The 18,514-nt window shown below is 34.6% G+C and overlaps 1 protein-coding gene and 1 long non-coding RNA gene across 4 annotated transcripts in view; one reads left to right on the top strand and one right to left on the bottom strand.

The window, feature by feature from the left end:
* The first annotated feature begins 3,751 nt into the window (after positions 1-3,751).
* LOC126737237 (peroxidasin homolog) overlaps positions 3,752-18,514 on the top strand; it is a 50,248-nt gene continuing 35,485 nt past the window's right edge. The window contains exons 1-3 of one of the 2 annotated variants that reach the window (XM_050442031.1): positions 3,752-3,961; positions 15,718-16,052; positions 16,911-17,204. In XM_050442031.1, the coding sequence (XP_050297988.1) occupies positions 3,948-3,961; positions 15,718-16,052; positions 16,911-17,204 (643 nt within the window). In that variant the 5' untranslated portion in view covers positions 3,752-3,947. Of the gene's footprint in view, positions 3,962-13,300; positions 13,644-15,717; positions 16,053-16,910; positions 17,205-18,514 lie in introns of those variants that run through there. The other variant, XM_050442032.1, reaches the window with a different exon arrangement.
* On the bottom strand, positions 5,791-12,287 carry LOC126737256 (uncharacterized). Of its 2 annotated transcripts, none has more exons than XR_007660976.1 (4): positions 12,044-12,287; positions 7,235-7,422; positions 7,057-7,176; positions 5,791-6,829 (listed from the first exon to the last, which is right to left on the bottom strand). It is a non-coding gene; the product is annotated as an uncharacterized LOC126737256 (long non-coding RNA). The 2 variants fall into 2 exon arrangements; XR_007660975.1 differs by having other exon boundaries at positions 7,057-7,165.

The following is an 18,514-nucleotide window of genomic DNA, read 5'->3' as shown; positions in this document are numbered from 1 at the left end:
AAATTACGAAATGAAATAGAAAGTGCTATTAGCCACACACTCGTGGAGTTCCAAAATAAACACGGATTGCCACATGGTTAGCATAAGCGTTGTTATTTGTATTCTATAGGTACGAACATTGATTAGATTAGCAATAGGTTACCAATTTTACAACTTTTCAAATTTATTGAAATTCTTCGGCGTTTCTAATGCAGCTGACGTGTACACCTTAATTACGATATTAGATGCAACATTTAGTGACTCAATGCGGCATTTACGTCATTAGCACAGCATTACATATCTAGAGCAGAAAGTTGTACTGTTCGCCATATAGGTTCGACCCATAGGAACCGAGATATTTGAGGAATATATTGATTGGAAAGTTTAGTTTCAAATTTCTGAAAAACAATTGAGTCTACAGTAAAAAAGAGTACACTTTGGACAAGGTTTAGGTTGAAATTGAGTACAGTAAAAATTATAAGAATCATTCATGTAGAGCATGAATCAATGTACCACTTTGTTCTCTACAAATTATTTGATCTGACCAATAGAAACTGAGATATTTTAGGAGTTGTTTAATGTTGAGTAAATTAGCCTTGGACAAGGTTTAGGTTTAAAATTTCTCAAAAAGGGTTGGTCTACAGTAAAAATTATAAAATTAATTTTTCTAGACCATGACTCTACAATTTTGCTCTCCATACATTATTTGATTTACCTAATAGAAATTGAGATATTTGAGGTATTGTCCAATAAGAAATACTTTCGCTTGAGACAAAGTTTAGGTCCGAATTTCTCGAAAATCACTGGCTCTACAGTAAAAAGTATAAGGATTATTCCTGTAGAGCATAAATCAATCTACAACTTTACTCACTATAAAAAATTTCATTTGACCAATAGAAATTAAGATATTTGCCTAATGAGGACTGGGTTGGTCTTGGACAAGGTTTAGGTTAACATTTATTAAAAACGGTTAAGTCTACAGTAAAAATTAGAAGGAACATTCTTGTAGAGCATTACTCACTCAATCTACAACTTTTCCCTTTTTAAATTATTTGAGTTGGCCAATACAAATTGAGATATTTGAGGAATTGTTTAATGTTGAGTAAATTGGCCTTGGACAAGATATGGGTTCAAATTTCTGGAAAACGGTGGGGTCTTCAGTAAAAATTATAAAAGTCATTCTTCTAGACCCTGACGGAATCTACAATTTTACTCTCCATACATTATTTGATTTAGCCAATAGAAATTGAGATATTTGGGGTATCGTCCAATGAGAAATACTTTCGCTTGAGACAGAGTGTAGGTCCGAATTTCTCGAAAATGACTGGCTCTACAGTAAAAATTATAAGAATCATTCCTGTACGCCGTGACTAAGTCTGCTTTGCCCTTTAGACATTATTCAGTCATTCTATGTCTTTGCTCTTTACAAATTATTTAATTTGACCAATACAAATTGACATATTTGACTAGTGGTGTAATAATGAGTAAGTTAGCCGTAGACAAGGAATAGGTCAATATTTCTCTAAAATGGATGAGTCTACGGTAAAAATTATAAGGATCGTTCTTATAGAGCATGAGTCAATCTACAACTTTACTCACTATAAAATATTGCATTTGACCAATAGAAATTGAGATATTTGCCGAGTTACCTAATGAGGACTGGGTTGGTCTTGGACAAGGTTTAGGTTAACATTTCTTAAAAACGGTTAAGTCTACAGTAAAAATTAGAAGGAACATTCTTGTAGAGCATTACTCACTCAATCTACAACTTTTCCCTTTTTAAATTATTTGAGTTGGCCAATACAAATTGAGATATTTGAGGAATTGTTTAATGTTGAGTAAATTGGCCTTGGACAACATATCGGTTCAAATTTCTGAAAAACGGTGGGGTCTTCAGTAAAAATTATAAGAGTCATTCTTCTAGACCCTGACGGAATCTACAATTTTGCTCTCCATACATTATTCGATTTAGCCAATAGAAATTGAGATATTTGAGGTATCGTCCAATGAGAAATACTTTCGCTTGAGACAGAGTGTAGGTCCGAATTTCTCGAAAATGACTGGCTCTACAGTAAAAATTATAAGAATCATTCCTGTACGCCGTGACTAAGTCTGCTTTGCCCTTTAGACATTATTCAGTCATTCTATGTCTTTGCTCTTTACAAATTATTTAATTTGACCAATACAAATTGACATATTAGACTAGTGGTGTAATAATGAGTAAGTTAGCCGTAGACAAGGAATAGGTCAATATTTCTCTAAAATGGATGAGTCTACGGTAAAAAATATAAGGATCGTTCTTATAGAGCATGAGTCAATCTACAACTCTACTCACTATAAAAAAATTCATTTGACCAGTAGAAATTGAGATATTTGCCGAGTTACCTAATGAGGACTGGGTTGGTCTTGGACAAGGTTTAGGTTAACATTTATTAAAAACGGTTAAGTCTACAGTAAAAATTAGAAGGAACATTCTTGTAGAGCATTACTCCCTCAATCTACAACTTTTCCCTTTTTAAATTATTTGAGTTGGCCAATACAAATTGAGATATTTGACGAATTGTTTAATGTTGAGCAAATTGGCCTTGGACAACATATCGGTTCAAATTTCTGGAAAACGGTGGGGTCTTCAGTAAAAATTATAAGAGTCATTCTTCTAGACCCTGACGGAATCTACAATTTTACTCTCCATACATTATTTGATTTAGCCAATAGAAATTGAGATATTTGAGGTATCGTCCAATGAGAAATACTTTCGCTTGAGACAGAGTGTAGGTCCGAATTTCTCGAAAATGACTGGCTCTACAGTAAAAATTATAAGAATCATTCCTGTACGCCGTGACTAAGTCTGCTTTGCCCTTTAGACATTATTCAGTCATTCTATGTCTTTGCTCTGTACAAATTATTTGATTTGATCAATAAAAACTGACATATTTGACTAGTGGTGTAAAAGTAAGTTAACCATAGACGAGGAATAAGTCAACATTGCTCTAAAATGGATGAGTCTACAGTAAAAATTATAAGGATCGTTCTTATAGAGCATGAGTCAATCTACAACTTTAATCTCTATAATCTAATGTTTCGGCCAATAGAAATTAGGATATTTGAGAATTTATTTTACTTGAACAAAGAATATGTTTTAATTACTCTAAGGCGCCTGACTCTACAGTAAAATGATAGCAATCATTCTTAAAACCATGACTCAATCTAAACCTTTACTCTCTATACATTATTTGATTTGGCCAATGAGAACTAAGGTATTTAAGAAAACGTCCAATGAGGAGTACATACATTCACCTTGGACGAGCTTTAGGACCAAATTTCTCGAAAATGACTGGTTCTACAGTAAAAATTATAATAGTCATTCTTGTAGCCCGTAACTCAATTTACAACTTTGCTCCTTACACATTATTTGATTTAGCTAATGGAAACTGAGATATTTCAGGAGTTTTATGAAAGGTGAGTAGATGGGTCTTCGTCAAGGTTTAGGTCCAAATTTATCAAAAACGGTGAGGTCTACAGTAAAAATTTAAAAAATCTTCAACTTTTCTTTCTACAAATTATTTAATTGGACCAATAGGAACTGAGATATTTAAGGAAATACACCACAAGGAGCATAAAAAAATATGTTATTTTTTCGAAAAATTTTGACAACGGTTACCGGTGATAAAACGTACGGGCGCGACATAAAGCACGAGACGAGACAGGACCACTTTCTCCGCTGATGGACCCGCATAACCGTGTGGTACCTTCGAAGTTTTCGTCGGTACCACCGGGCCCCGGTACTCTTGGGACTTTTAACAGACGGTTTTGATCGACGGTCGCGAACGCTTCTGCCTATTAAACGGCGACGGGAACTCTTTTGCTCTTCTTGTTGCTAATTATAGGAAACGGGTGGTTCGCGTTTTATTAAAAATAAATAAATAAGCGGTAAAACGGTTTTCTAGGTTATTTTTTGAGGGGCGAATATGGGGCTGTTAGGGTAAGTTTTTATATAGGAAATTTATTATCAGTTGTCAGAGTATAAGAAAATTACGTTATATTTATTATTTTTATATAATATATAGATGATCGCGCTAGAAAATGTTTTTGATTGTCTTTAGTGGGCGTAATTACGTGAGATAAATAACTTTTCAAGGCAATCCAGGATATTGGGTAAAAACTGTCTTACCAATTTTTTACCCAAATGTTATTGCACAACCCGGAATAGATGAATTAACTTTTTATATTTAAGACACTATTAGATAATGTCAATCAAGGTAGCATTGAGCTCGTCCTTTAACACGCAAAAAACGTGAACGATTTCAAGTTTAACAACTTAACGATCCATTTTAAGAAATGGCGCGCCAATCACGAGTAATTTGTGATTTCTTTTCTGCGGCAATTTTAAATATTTATTTAGTAAATGTCAAATAGGGTATATAGTATTGGTACTATGAATGTCAATCCCCGGGTGATTTTAAGGAGAAAAGTTAAGAAACAAATTATTTTTTTGATCATAATTTCTTATCACTCTTAGTTTTTTTTTTGATATTTTGTACCCAGTTTAATCTTCATCATTAAGGAGAATTTATTGATGTAGAAGATGTTTCACCATTGACATCTTTACGGGGTTTGAACTGACAATTTTTTAAGAAAAAATGGTACGCCAGTGCTTTTTCTAAAAGCCCATTATTTTGGGACAAATTTGGTTCCTAGTCTTATTTTCGTATGACGACCCTATTTCGCCTAAAAAAAAATTAAAACTGATTCACTGTATGTCCCAATTATTTAATAAAAAGCTAAAAAATCATTAAATGCACTACCCCAGTTTTACGTACAATACATCAAAATAATCTCAATTCTTTGGCATTTTATGCAAAACCGACCTCATTCTCTTATATAGCGCCTACATACCTTCAAAACTAACTAAAAATTCAAATCTGTTAAATGGCATTTTAGTTGTTTTATACGGAGGTTAACTACTGCATTAGCCAGATTTAGAACATATATATATATATATAAGACATTCCTTTCCTTTTTTTATATAACGTTTTAGGACGGACTTGTAAAACATGTTTGGTTATTATTATTTTTTTAATGTACATATAAAAGATCAAATTATTAACTAGATTTACACGAGCACCTTAACATCTATTACATAAAAAGTGACACCCCTCAACCGTTTCAAAGCGGTTCATTTTAAACGGGTATTTTCAATGCTGCCAACTAACAGGAAGAAAATTTAAAACAGCTCGAGTTGTTCAAGCCCTAAAGCATCTTATATGCGGATAAGGTTTCTATGTAAGCCCGGTCTCATTTTTCAAAACAAAGTCACCCTTGGAATTTTTTCGATTTTGACTTACAGTTGAGGAAGTTACCACTTTTATAAGTGTAAATGGGTTCGAAAATTATTGATTTACGAAGGTAGCTAGATTGAGGAAGCTTCAGAAGGTTCCTGAAGCTCCTTGAAAGGATCGGATGGTTTCTTTTTTGGGTGTTCAAGATGGTCCACTCTTTCCACACTTATCGTCAGGGACGGATGGGCTCTCTGAAACCGGCCCGAGAAATTTTCGGGCGAAGCGGCCCACTTAGCTCTGATGAATTATATTAAAAAAATTCGCTAGTGCCTACAAACACACATTTTTTTATTTAATTTTAAAAAATCAACGTAAATTCAGTAAACAACGAAATAAAAAATTATAACACAAATAATATATGTATGTCTTAATATTATCCTAAATTATAACTTTTCTTTCTTTAAATTCAGTCTTCGCAGTCAACTATTAAAAAGAAAGAACAAACAAGCTTACCAACCGAAAAGTTTTAAAAATAAGAAAATGAAAAAGGAACAACGAACTCTCAAACAAAACATAGAAAATGCAAAAAAACTCAGTACATTAAACTTTTTTTATACAAGGTACTGGACTCTGCCACCTCATTTATAATATCTTCATTATCTATTTGATTAAGTAGAGATCTTTCTATATTCATAAGCATGAAAGATTCAAGCAAATTATCACTTAATCTATTTCTTAGTCTATTCTTAATGTATTTGAGAATGGAAAATGATCTCTCACATGACACCTGGGTTATTGGCAAACTCAACATGTATTGATACACCGTTGCTAAGACTGAATACGCCTCCTGATACAAGTTATATTTTAAAATAGCAATGTAACAGCAATACACGCAATTCCTGCAAGAGCAAACTGTAATTGTATCTTTCCAATCTCCTTGCACATCGTCTCTATCATCCTCCCCTTCACTGTCATCGCTATCGCTACGATTGGAAATATCGATTTTAGCAAACGTTTCTTAAAGAGATAACTTGTAAAGGTCCCAGTTAGCAGCAAAACTTATTAACTCTTCCTTAATTCTGTCAGGCGTCGCGTTGTTATTAAATTTTGCAACTAAATTAGCTATCAAATGCATACTTTTGTCAGGTAGCGAACTGTTTGCCTTTATTTCTTTAAAATATGCTGGATTAAAAATAGCTAGTTCAGCACAGAGATCTATATTCTGGGCATACCTATGTTCGACATTGACTCACATACCATATCCATAATCACATTGTATGTTTTAACCTGAAAACTTTTATGTTCGTCTTGAGGAGCTTCGTCAGACGTATTTTCGTCAAAAAACTTTTAAACTCCTCTTTTTCTTGTCTTCAGAAAATCGTTTTCTAATTCAATGGCCAATTGACGGTCATCTAGTTCGTCATTAACTGAAGACATGAAATCACTAACAAATTTTGTGATCCATTCCATATCCCTCTGAATGGCTTTTAAATGTTGTATTGATGTCTTAATCATCGCGTTGGCTTTAATTAGGTCTAGACCTTTCGTTTGAAGGTATCGCGACAGTGGTCCTGTAATCGAGAATATTTTTAAGAATATATGGGCAATCATAATCGTTTCAAACTTTGTCAAATTAATTTTAAAGTTTTCTACCGTAGATCGGATATCTGGATTAAAATCTGTATCTTTTGAAATGATGTCTAGTGATTCTAGTAGATCTACATAATATAGCGGGTAAGATTTTTTTTTTGCGTTTTTACTAGAACATTCAAGCTGAAATATTTTAGTTAATGCTTACTCTTTCGACCACCATCGGGTTTCTCCTATAGTTTGTAGTACTCTAAGTTTTGGATCTTGTGACCTTTTTTTTCCAAATATCCATTCTCTTGTATGACTCTTCTATGACTCTGAAAGAAAACTGCAACTGAGTTCAGAAATGCAAAAAAGGTTGCCGCCTTAATATTGCTTCATCTTACTAGTAAATCCGCTATATTTCCCTTGCATGTTAGCAGCACCATCTGTTGAATCAGCAATACATTTGTTTATGCTTAGCCCGTTTTTTTGTGCAACTTCTCTTATTAAATCTTGAAACCCTTGTCCAGATGTATCATGACAATTTATTACTGCCAGAAGCCTCTCGTGAACCATTCCTTTGTAGACATACCTAAAAGATTAAGTCTTTTGAAATTTAGATTATACTTAATATGATTTTAAAAGAAATTAGGCTAATAAATGTTGGAAGCATAGACAGAGACGATCTTGGCAGGAATGGAAGCTTATATCCCTTTTTCTACTAAATTCGGATCAAATAACAAGCAATGGTTCAACCTGAATTGCAAAAAGGCAGTAAACACTAAAAACGCAGCATATCGCAAATGGCGTCAACATCCTGCCATCGAAAATCGGAGGAACTTTTTAGCCTCTAGAAATAACTGCAAGCGAATTATTGATGAATGCAAAGAGAGTCACAACAACAGGATCAAAAACAAACTGCTAAACTGCCCAAATGGAACAAGATCTTTCTGGTCGTTATCGAAAGCCGTTAGTCAAGGATTTGCTAAGTCGGCCCTAGCCACCCCTAACAGCAGATGATGGTTCTATCGCGGTAACAGCAAGGGAAAAAGCCAACTTAGTGGGTAAACTCTTCGCGTCCAATTCTACTCTGCACTCGCAAGGCAAAACACCGCCATATTTGCCCAGGGTGAATTCATCGATGGGAGAAATTTCGTTTCCCCAACGAATTATAAATAAAATTCTTAAAAGCGTAGACACCAACAAAGCTTCTGGACCCGATGGAATTCCAGCCCTAGTACTAAAACGTTGTGCAGACGAATTGACTCCTCCCTTATGTAGACTGTTCACGGCATCGTATAAACAGGGCTCATTTTCAACAAGCTGGAAAACTGGTCAAGTGCAAGCTGTACCCAAAAAGGGTAAGAAGACGATGCCGTCCAATTACCGGTCGATTGCACTAGTTCCAGTAATATCGAAGATTATGGAGAAAGCAGTCAACCAACAACTGTTAAGATATCTGGAATCATTTGGACTAATCAGCGACCATCAATAAACACCGGCGATCTTCTGGCTTACGTCACACACTTGTGGACGGAGGCCATGGAGAAGCACGGCGAGTCCCGCTCAGTCGCTCTTGACATTTCCAAGGCATTTGACAGAGTGTGGCATGAGGGACTACTAACCAAGCTCTGCTCAATCGGCATACCAAACTCATTATTGAATTGGATCAAAAGTTTTCTTGAACAACGAACAATCCAAGTAGTCGTCGATGGATACCTCTCCGACAAATTTAACATTAACTCTGGAGTCCCTCAACGATGCATTCTATCCCCCACCCTTTTTTTGGTATATATCAACGATTTGCTAGGAACCACTGTCAATCTATTCTACAGCTTTGCGGACGATAGCACACTTATTTCCACGTTTAAGTCCGCCAAACCAACGACAGCCGCAAGTTCTCAGAATCTTAGGCATCAGCAACAAGTAGCTTCAACAACGATATTAGAGCAATCTTGCAGTGGGGCGATAACAATTTGGTCAGTTTTAACGCTAAAAAGACGCAGGCTGCAGTATTTACGATGAAGACTAACCTTGGTGGCCCGGAGCTGGTTATGGCAGGGAAAACATTGCCAATGAAATCATCTTTACATCTTCTAGGAGTCGAGGTCACCAACAGTGTGTCCTGGCATGACCACGTTGCCGAGGTCGCCAGGGCGGCTTCCAAAAAACTCTGTATACACCAGAACAGCTGCTGACTCTTTATAAGGCTCAAATACGCCCTTCCCTCGAGTACTGCTCGCATGTCTGGAGCTCTGCACCCAAGCATAGTTTAAACCTGCTAGATTCTATACAGAAGAGAACTATTCGTCTTATCGACAAACCAGAACTGACAAAGAGTCTGGATAGTCTGGAGCATAGGAGAAAGGTGGCTGATCTGCAGGCTGGTAGCTGTTTATTCTACCGTTATTATCACGGTAAGTGCTCCTCTGAGCTGGCAGGCCTGATTCCACCCAGGGTTGTTCCGGCAAGAAGGACGCGTCTAGCAGTTGCGGCTCATCAACATCGAGTCCACCTGCCTACCCCAAGGACGTCGCTGTATCGGGACTCATTCATCTGGAGAACATATTCTTTGTGGAACGGGCTTCCACCTCACATATTTCCCGACGCATACAACCTGCAGCGATTCAAGATAAATGCCAACAAATATCTTCGCGCAAGCACCACTCCAAGAGTGACATAGGACTTTCCTCTTGTGCTTGTGTTTACCATAAAAAAAAAAAAAAAAAAATCTCGTGCTGCTAGATTGTCATCAAATCCTCAAACTTTGGCAGCACTGGCTATAAAAGGTATGAGATGCTGTCTGTATGCTCTCCAGAAAAGATCTTCCAATTCAAAATGTTCCAAATTCCTATTTATTTCCGGTTTGTTTGTAAAGAACCAATACAGCAAGAAAGTCGAATGCTTTCCTTATGTAATTCCAATTTTTTCAGTGTAGATTTGATTTATCGCTCCCTCTCTATGTTTAAGAAGAGAATCACTAATCAGAGATCTTAGTTTTAATTCACAACAACATTAAATTGTGAACTTATGGCTCTATTGTAAATAAATAAATGTGCATTAAGTCTCCGTGTAAATTGGGTCATACTGTGCCACCATTATCAAAGTAAACAACCGCGAAGTAAGCTAAAGTCTAAACTACAATCGCTAATGACAAGTAAGTGCGTAAGAATTTCCCTAAAAAGTGACTTGAAATCGGTTTATCTGAAAAATAAGAAACCTTCAAACTTTTCTAATATATGCCTTTATGTGCTTGCTATATTCCTGGTAGGTTAAAAAAGTGAAGCAAGTCACTTTATTTTGACGTTTACCGTCGCCTTACTGTCACAAGAAAATCAAGCATCATGGCCGCCATATTTGGAGGGAAATTTGAATTGAAGTTTAACAGGTCTAAACTATAATTGCTAACAATAAATAAACGCCTAATGGGCGACAATAAAATGTAGAACCTCCTTTATGACCTTGTGCTCCAGGCAAGTCAAAAAAATTAAGCAAAAGTGACTTTATTTAAATAATAATAATTGGCGGGGAATTTGAATTAGTAACGTCATACCTATACATATTTATATCACATAAATAACCACGTTTATCCAAGTTTCTTCAGTTGTATTAGCACATTTTAAACGCATTTAGCACACGTGTAATTGGAAACGCTGAAATTTATTTACTCAGTTATTTGACAATATCTAGGCCAGGGAAGCTTTCCTCAATATTTAAATAAAACTTCACGGGTGTTTCCTTGGTTTACACGTAATAGGCGTCCATAAACTGGTTTTTTGACGCTCGTGTAAACGTTGCTTTGATTCTCCCATATATGACGATAGCTGTTCATCATGCTCATTAGGGAAAAAATGTATCCTTCTGACCAAAAATAATGACTTAATTTCTCGAAGCAATTATTGTTTTTCTTAACGTCTGATGTTATTTTTGAATGAATCCGCTCCCGGAAATCCGTATGAAATACTACGGTCAAGGAATTATATACTATTGTATTCAAATATTTAAAAAAAAAATAAAAATTAATTGTTACATGAATGAAGATATATTTCAATGGAACGTAGATTTATTGTTAGTTGTACCAAGAAAAATTAAAATACTAGAGGTGGAAATCTTGGAATTATTATAAAGATATATGCGGATTTAATTAGAGTGTTTACTTATGTTTAATCATTGATTAATGCTTACCCAAAACCTAAATTTATATTACGAGATTTTGGTAGCTTCTATGGCTTTTTCATATCTTCTACCGCTTTTTATTTTTAATCATCTTGATATCGAGTGTTTCTTACGTAATTTTTCTCATTACCAGATTATGTTTTGCTATTATTTAATTCCTACGAAATTGAAAATCTGCACGTGACAGATGACCACACGTCCGTACTTATACGCGTGTCCTCAGGCAAACGAATGAAAGTGAGTCCCAAGGAGAAAGTGTAATAAAAATGTCCGGTATAAATTACATCTTGTAACATTGAGCTTGACTCTCGTTTATATGGGGAACCGCTTTTTTTTATATGTATGTATTTTTCATTACGACATACCGCGCGATCCATAGCCCAAACTTGATTATAGTTTTGCTTATTACCATATTGTTGCAACAAAATGCCCGCTAATAAGCTAAATTTAAATATAATTTATGGCAATGGTAATTAAACGAATCCTGGTTAAGATTATAACTAATAAATCTGACCTTTCCAAAAAAACAGCCGACACATTATGTTTTTTTTTTTTACTAAATCGGCGAAAAACTACTTAATTAAGTTATATGTTAATCTTTTTACCAGGACTTTATTAAAAATGACGCCGAATTTACTCATAAGAAATTATCCTGATAATAATTCAAATTTCCCGCCATAAAACTTGATGGTGATTCAGTTTTATACGTCAGACACATAATGAAATGATGCTTTTCGCGGGGAAAAGTACGATTTCCAGATAATCCAATGGAATAATTGAGTGCAAAAAATCACTTTTAATTATCAAACAAACTCGCATCGATTACATAATGATTTCATTAAATAATCTCGGTGAAAGAAAAAAGTTTAACGAATCGGTGAAAGTAATGCCGTTTATGTTAAGCGCGTGACGAAAAGTTTATTTTCTACCTTATTATACCAGTCTAACGAGGGCGAAAAGTAGCATTTTCTGCTCCCCTACTGGACACTTGAATCCTTATTAGGAATAAGTTATACTAATTAACAATAAATACATACGGTATTGTTTATGGGACATATGACACAGTGTGACGCCACACTATTTTATAGCAAAAGCTCCTTACATTCACTTGACCTGACACCATTCGGAAAATTGTTACAATGGTAAAGCATGTTTATTAGCATTTCTGTTTATTTAGTTTTTTTTATTTAATATTCACCGTATGTACGCTGGGTTATTAATGTATTATGTAAATAATGTCGATTGCCTATTTATCGTTTTAGATTCTAGAAATTTATTTGACGGGCATCGCGTAACGCTCAAGAATAATTATTGTTATTGTTGTTAATATTTATTTCCCCCTTGGTGAAAATTGTTCGTCAAGAGATGGCACTTTATAAAAATGTTTGCTACAGGTTTCTTCTCTTGTCAGCTTGATATAACTGTATGTTAGCCCTTAATTTAAAAATGGCGCCACAAAAAGCTGTTTAGTAGGTAATAATAGGATGAGAATAAGCTGTGAATTCTATAACTTAGTTATTGAATTTCTAGAATTAACCTTTGAAATGTTGCATTTTTGGTAGAATCATCATAAAAAAAGAAAAATGACGTTTAAAAACAACCTTATTTGGAATATCCTGGAAGCGAAGATGTGACAGTTACTAACTGAGGAGACCGACATAACCTAACTCTTTGCTTAGAATTATTTTATATTTATTGAATTATTATAATTTATGTTCATATATCACATAAGGCTTAACAATAATAATCACTATTGTTGTTGTTTATATTTATTTCCTCCTTAGCGAAAATTGTCCGTTAACAGACGACGCCTAACGAAAATGTATAGATTTCTTCTCTTATCAGCTTGGTAAGAGATGGCGCCATAAAAAACCGTTTAGTAATAATAAAATAAGAATAAAACTTTCAAATGCTGCATTTTTGTAAGATCACGATAAAAAAAATTCTAAAGTCATTTTTAAAAAGGAAATAATTTGTTGTTTGTTTTTATTTTTTCCCGCACTTATTTCAATATCTTTGACATTTGACGTTTAGAAAACAGCTCCGGACGTGGGTAATTACTGTTCCAAATAGATGACGTATAAAGGGCTAATTGGTGACGTCACATATCTCAAGCGGTTATAACTATAACCGCTTGGACGTGTTTGGTTAATACCATTTAGGAACGGTAATTACCGATAGACCGCTTGGAATCGGTTTCACTTTGAATATTCAGGAACCGCAATTTTGACATTGACTTTTCTTATGACAGCTCACATTGACATTGACCAACATAACCTAACTTTTTGTTTGTTTGTTTGTTTATTTATTTATATATAATAATTTATCATAAGCGTACAATGCTTAACAAATCGAATCTTAAATTAAGTCATTCAGAGGCAACGAGAGAGCAGACAAGCTAGCTAGCAAAGGAGAGATTTTTACATGAAATCACACAACCAATAAGCTCAAAGAAATTTATAAAGTATGACAATTATTAAAGTAAGATGGGAAGACCTATATATAAATTGGCCTCTTGCAATAGAAGAATATACAAGACTAGAAGCCTCAGCCCGGGAAAAACCATGGTTTCATGACAATGAGTACAAAAGCAGATGAATTATAACACTGTTAATGATGGTGAGGACCAACAACTGTGTAAGTCCATAAAAATAAACTAGGCCTATTTTATATTCACTTCAAAGTTTGCAAGTAGGGCAGTCAATGGAAACACTACAATTATATCCAACTGGCCATTATGAATTAACAGTCTATAATGACTTAGGAGTTGAGAAACCTACGGTGCTACACTTTGCGTTACATCTAATTCTAAGTGATCCTAAAATTCTGTCTTTTTTTATTGTATTAATAAAATAATATGTTTTACCTCAACGACACTTGTTTCATCACTAAAAGAAGTGTTTCCCACATGTATGACAGCCATTATATCAGGCCTTTGTAGAAGGTTATTGAACACATTAAAAACCCCTCTCAAATTGCTTAGTATGTATTACAGCCCTTGGGCCTTCAAACTTGATAATCCAAATTGTGCATACGCTGAGGAAGGAACACTAAATTACTTAATATTTTACTGCCCCATGGATGAACCCAAGATGCAGAGAAAGTTATAGCAAGGCAAGAAAAGGAAACAAAGGTTCAATAAAAATGCAAAATGTACTCAGTGCCCCAAATTCCAAAATGACACATAGGACTATTGTTTGAATGAAACAAAACTATAATTCTGGCGCATGATAAATCAGATATGTATATATGAGCTGTTCAGCGGAAAAGTGGTCTAACTCCCTTAAAGTAGAAATTTAGAAAATTGATATTTTGCAACTGGATGTATTAAAAAATCACAGTAACATATTCTTTACTTTTTTGTACATATTTATAATAACCCTGTACTAATATTTCATATGGTAAACATTTTTACTGATTGCACCCATTAATTACATTTTTGCCACCCAATGTCATTCTTCCAGTAAGTTTTTTTTCAAAAACATAGCGGAAAAGTGGTATAACTTGGAGAGTTATATCACTTTTCCTCGTAAAAGTTAACCATATTTCACAAAACTAATGAACCAAAGAAAAATAATAGCTGTAGTATGTTTACTATGATATCTATTACTGATAAAAGTGTTAAAAAAATATAGAGCTTGAAGAGCAAAACATTACTACTACTTATCTTACATATTAAACTTACAGTAAGGAGAGTAAGAACAAGTTATTAAACAAATTAATCTTCATCAGAATCGGATAATGGACCAGTGTCAACAGCATCTTCTTTTGTCAGTAAGTCCAGGAAGAACTGATGCTGAATCGGGGGAATCCACTGAAGAAGTTCTATCATATCTTTTTTCTTAGCTACAGTAACTGATCTACACACTACCTACCATAATACTAAAAAAACCTGACTAAACAAGAATAAGCGAGTTTAATAGGATCTGGCGCGACATCGGAACAGCATGGTGCCTTAACTTATACCACTATTCCAGAGAACGAATCCATTATGTTGAGAGGAATAACATTAGGAAGCTCTTATCTTAGCTAAGTTAAAATTTTGACTTATACCAGTTTTTGACTGAATATATTAGACCAGCAGAAACATATTAATGGTATAACTCAAAAATTAAAAAATACTGACATATACCACTTTTCCTCTGAGCGGCTCATATATGCTTCAGGTTATTTGCATGTTATTTTTCCTGTCTTATTTTTTAAAATGCTTTGATGGCTACAGACCAAGCAGTGTCCTAAATGTTTACCCATGAGAGGCATGGGATCCCAGATATATTGAAAGACACACTTATCATTGAGGTCTGAGCAGCCATCACACAGACGCAAGTCCATTATAATTCAGGAAAAGGGAAAAGAAGAATTTATATTTTTTGACTAATTATAATTTATAATCATGAAGATGCTAAAAGAACTACATTATTCTGCAGCAATTTTCTAATCATTGTGCAGGTAGTAAATAAATAAAATGTTTTAATCATTATAATCAAAGCAAAACTGCACTCACTTTCTCCATATTTTGTAATATACATAACAAACAAACTTGCTCCGAGTGTATATATGTATATAGATGATATCATCGAAGAAAGAGATTGTCTGGTATCGAATGGATCCTCTTAAAAGATAAAAGCAAGAAGAAAGTTTTAAAAGATTAATGTAGCATAATAAGCCATTACAACCAGTTTTATTTTTTAAATTACACTTCTATTCACAGATGCTCCATAGTATCGCTTATCTGGCTGGTTCCACTGCTCATACAAGCCCAAATCTCCTCAGCAAACCAACAGGAATTCAACATAAATGCATACACTAAAAACCTCCCCGAGGACTTGAGACATATTGTTAAGAAGGCAATCAAGTTAGAGCGAGATGCACTTGCCTCACCTCCAACAACTTTACCAACAGAAAAATGCCAATCAGAGGATGGGGTTACATGTCCCCCAAGTAAATACAGGACACCTATGGGCGAGTGCAATAACGTAAGGCACTCTAGGTGGGGCAATAGAGGAGCTCCATTTTTGAGGCTATTATCGCCCAGTTATGCTGATGGTAAGTAAAACTATGATCAGTATATAGATTTTCAAACATTTTCATCTTGATTAAAATAGGGCTTTCAAGCTTTGAGAAGTTATTAGAGCTTGTACTTCTCTATTTGTCAGTTTTTAAATACTGCAGAAAAAATACAGAATTCTTACTCTTCAGAATTCTTAAAAAAAATTTCTGGCCCAAAAATCTTAGGTAGAATTCTCTCAAAAGTTTGTCAATTTATTAAATATTTGTTTCTTTGAACAACATCATATCTCAGTATTGTAAATGTAAAGAAAGCCCTTAGGCGTGTAATACCCCGCTAGATAATTAAATATTAAACACATAATTACAGAGAAAATTACACAATTATGTAAATTAAAAACACATTGTGTTTATTTATTATTAGTAAATTCTGCTTAAGTTGTTTACGAATAAACGTGATTTTTATTTTTGAATTGAAGGACTTACTTAAAAATTGTAAATTCCTAAACCATCCTCAAAATGTCCATTAAATCATTGTTGACAAATTACCCAAATAACTGTTACTATATATAATTTGCATTTATGTACTGAAAACTTGCTATACGCCAATTATTATAATTATATGATCATATTTACACCCGGTTTGCCATGTATAAATACAAGTAATTCCTCCTTAATTACCATTTAACACTGAAGAGAAAGTGATGATTCTTTGGAATATTTGTGCAGTTACAACACCGTTTAATTGAGGACAATAACAAGTTCAAAATAACCAGTTAAGAATTTATTTCATATCGACAGTCTCCTATGTAATAATTTTAATATAAATGAATTTAATTAGAATGTGACATCGGAGTGTAGGCTCCTGGAGCATTCCTTAATCATTTCTTCTTCCAGGCAAAACCGAACCAAGACGTTCCAGCTCGGGTTACCCACTACCCAATCCAGTGGAACTATCCAGAACGCTGCAGAATATCCCGTCGAAAAGTCACGAGTCAGTAACCGCCCTATTGGGAGCCTGGAGTGAGCTCCTGCTGCACGATCTCGCCTCCACTGGCAACTTAAAGAGTCTGGATTGCTGCAAGAGGGATCGCAAGAACCACGGGGAATGTTTTGGGGATTTGGGGGACGGGGAGTGTCGGGAGTATATGAGGACGTTGCCCAGTGTGGACGTTGACGCTTGCGAATTTAGTAAGTATCGTTTTTAGGACGTCTTTCGATACGTTAAGGCGAATTGGTTTGGTTTTATCACCGATTTATTTCTGCTTTTCGACGTTTTACGTACGAAAGATGAGAGCACGTGATTGAACATTTTTACGCGGGATCAATTTGCTTCGTTATGGTTTTCTCCTATTTTCGTTAAACTTACAGGCATAAAAGCCCTCGATGCAACGATGAACTGAAGGGGCGCTTTTTCAGATCAACCCCTGGGAAGTTGTCTTTTTCGCGCCGTGCTTGTTACCCTGGGGGCACTAAAACGGTCCTGGAGTATAAACGGTTTAATTTATGAAATTGCGGGCTGATGATATGTTTTCTACGTAGATGCAGCTGCTTTTTAATACAAGCCATTTATTACGAACAAAATTACTTCACGAGATAAACGGACCTAAACAAAAATTTTCGTTTTTAAAAAAAAATACAACGATTTTTTTCTAATACAAAGAAGACCACTACTATCGATTTGTTTACATCATTTGAAAGCTTGATCTTTTAGGTTTAGTTAGCAGTATTACTCATAACTCTCGGTAATATGCAACTTTTTTTTAATAACTTTTTAAAACTTATGTTTTATCACAATCTACAACTTTTTACGTAGTTTTTGCGCTGCATTTTTTTGATTTTGACGCTTAATACATGGCATACCTATGTCACCTACGAAAACCACATTTTTACTCAGAAACTCGGAATTTCTCTGGCTATAATCTACTAAAAGCCCATTTCTTTTAAATATTATCGTTTTCCAGCAAAACACCATTTTCTACGAAAAAAAACCAAAAAACGAGCAAACGGGGCTTACTACGTTGAGTCGGAACCGACGTTTTAATTTCCCAAATTAGAGTCTTAAAATGGCTCGAAATGATCGGGAAAACTTTGAATTTCCCGAATATGTGTCTCTTTCATATCGAATCTTCTTTATTGAGCCGAGAAAATTCGCCGTGCGATGACGTTTTACAGATTTTACATTTCCAAGGGCAATGGGTGGAATAAGGATAACAATATGAATACGAAAACGAATGGAGGATGAAAACTAACGCGGGACACTTACTAAGCCTTACCTATTTATGTTCTAATTATTGTTTGGTCGTCGTATCCTGATATTTTAATTTTTATGAGGCCTTTAGGTCTAATTTTATACAACTATAGTACAACATATTAATGTTATGATGTTTTTTGAATTCGTACATTGAAATTTAAGGATAATTAAGTAAACAGGATAATTAAGTAAAACATATTCTTAGTTTTTATATAATATTCTTAGGTATACTATTTTCTTTCTTTCA

This window comes from Anthonomus grandis, chromosome 6 (assembly GCF_022605725.1).
Source record: "Anthonomus grandis grandis chromosome 6, icAntGran1.3, whole genome shotgun sequence".
Taxonomy (NCBI): Eukaryota; Metazoa; Arthropoda; class Insecta; order Coleoptera; family Curculionidae; genus Anthonomus; species Anthonomus grandis.
This window is presented reverse-complemented; position numbering and strand designations above follow the sequence as displayed.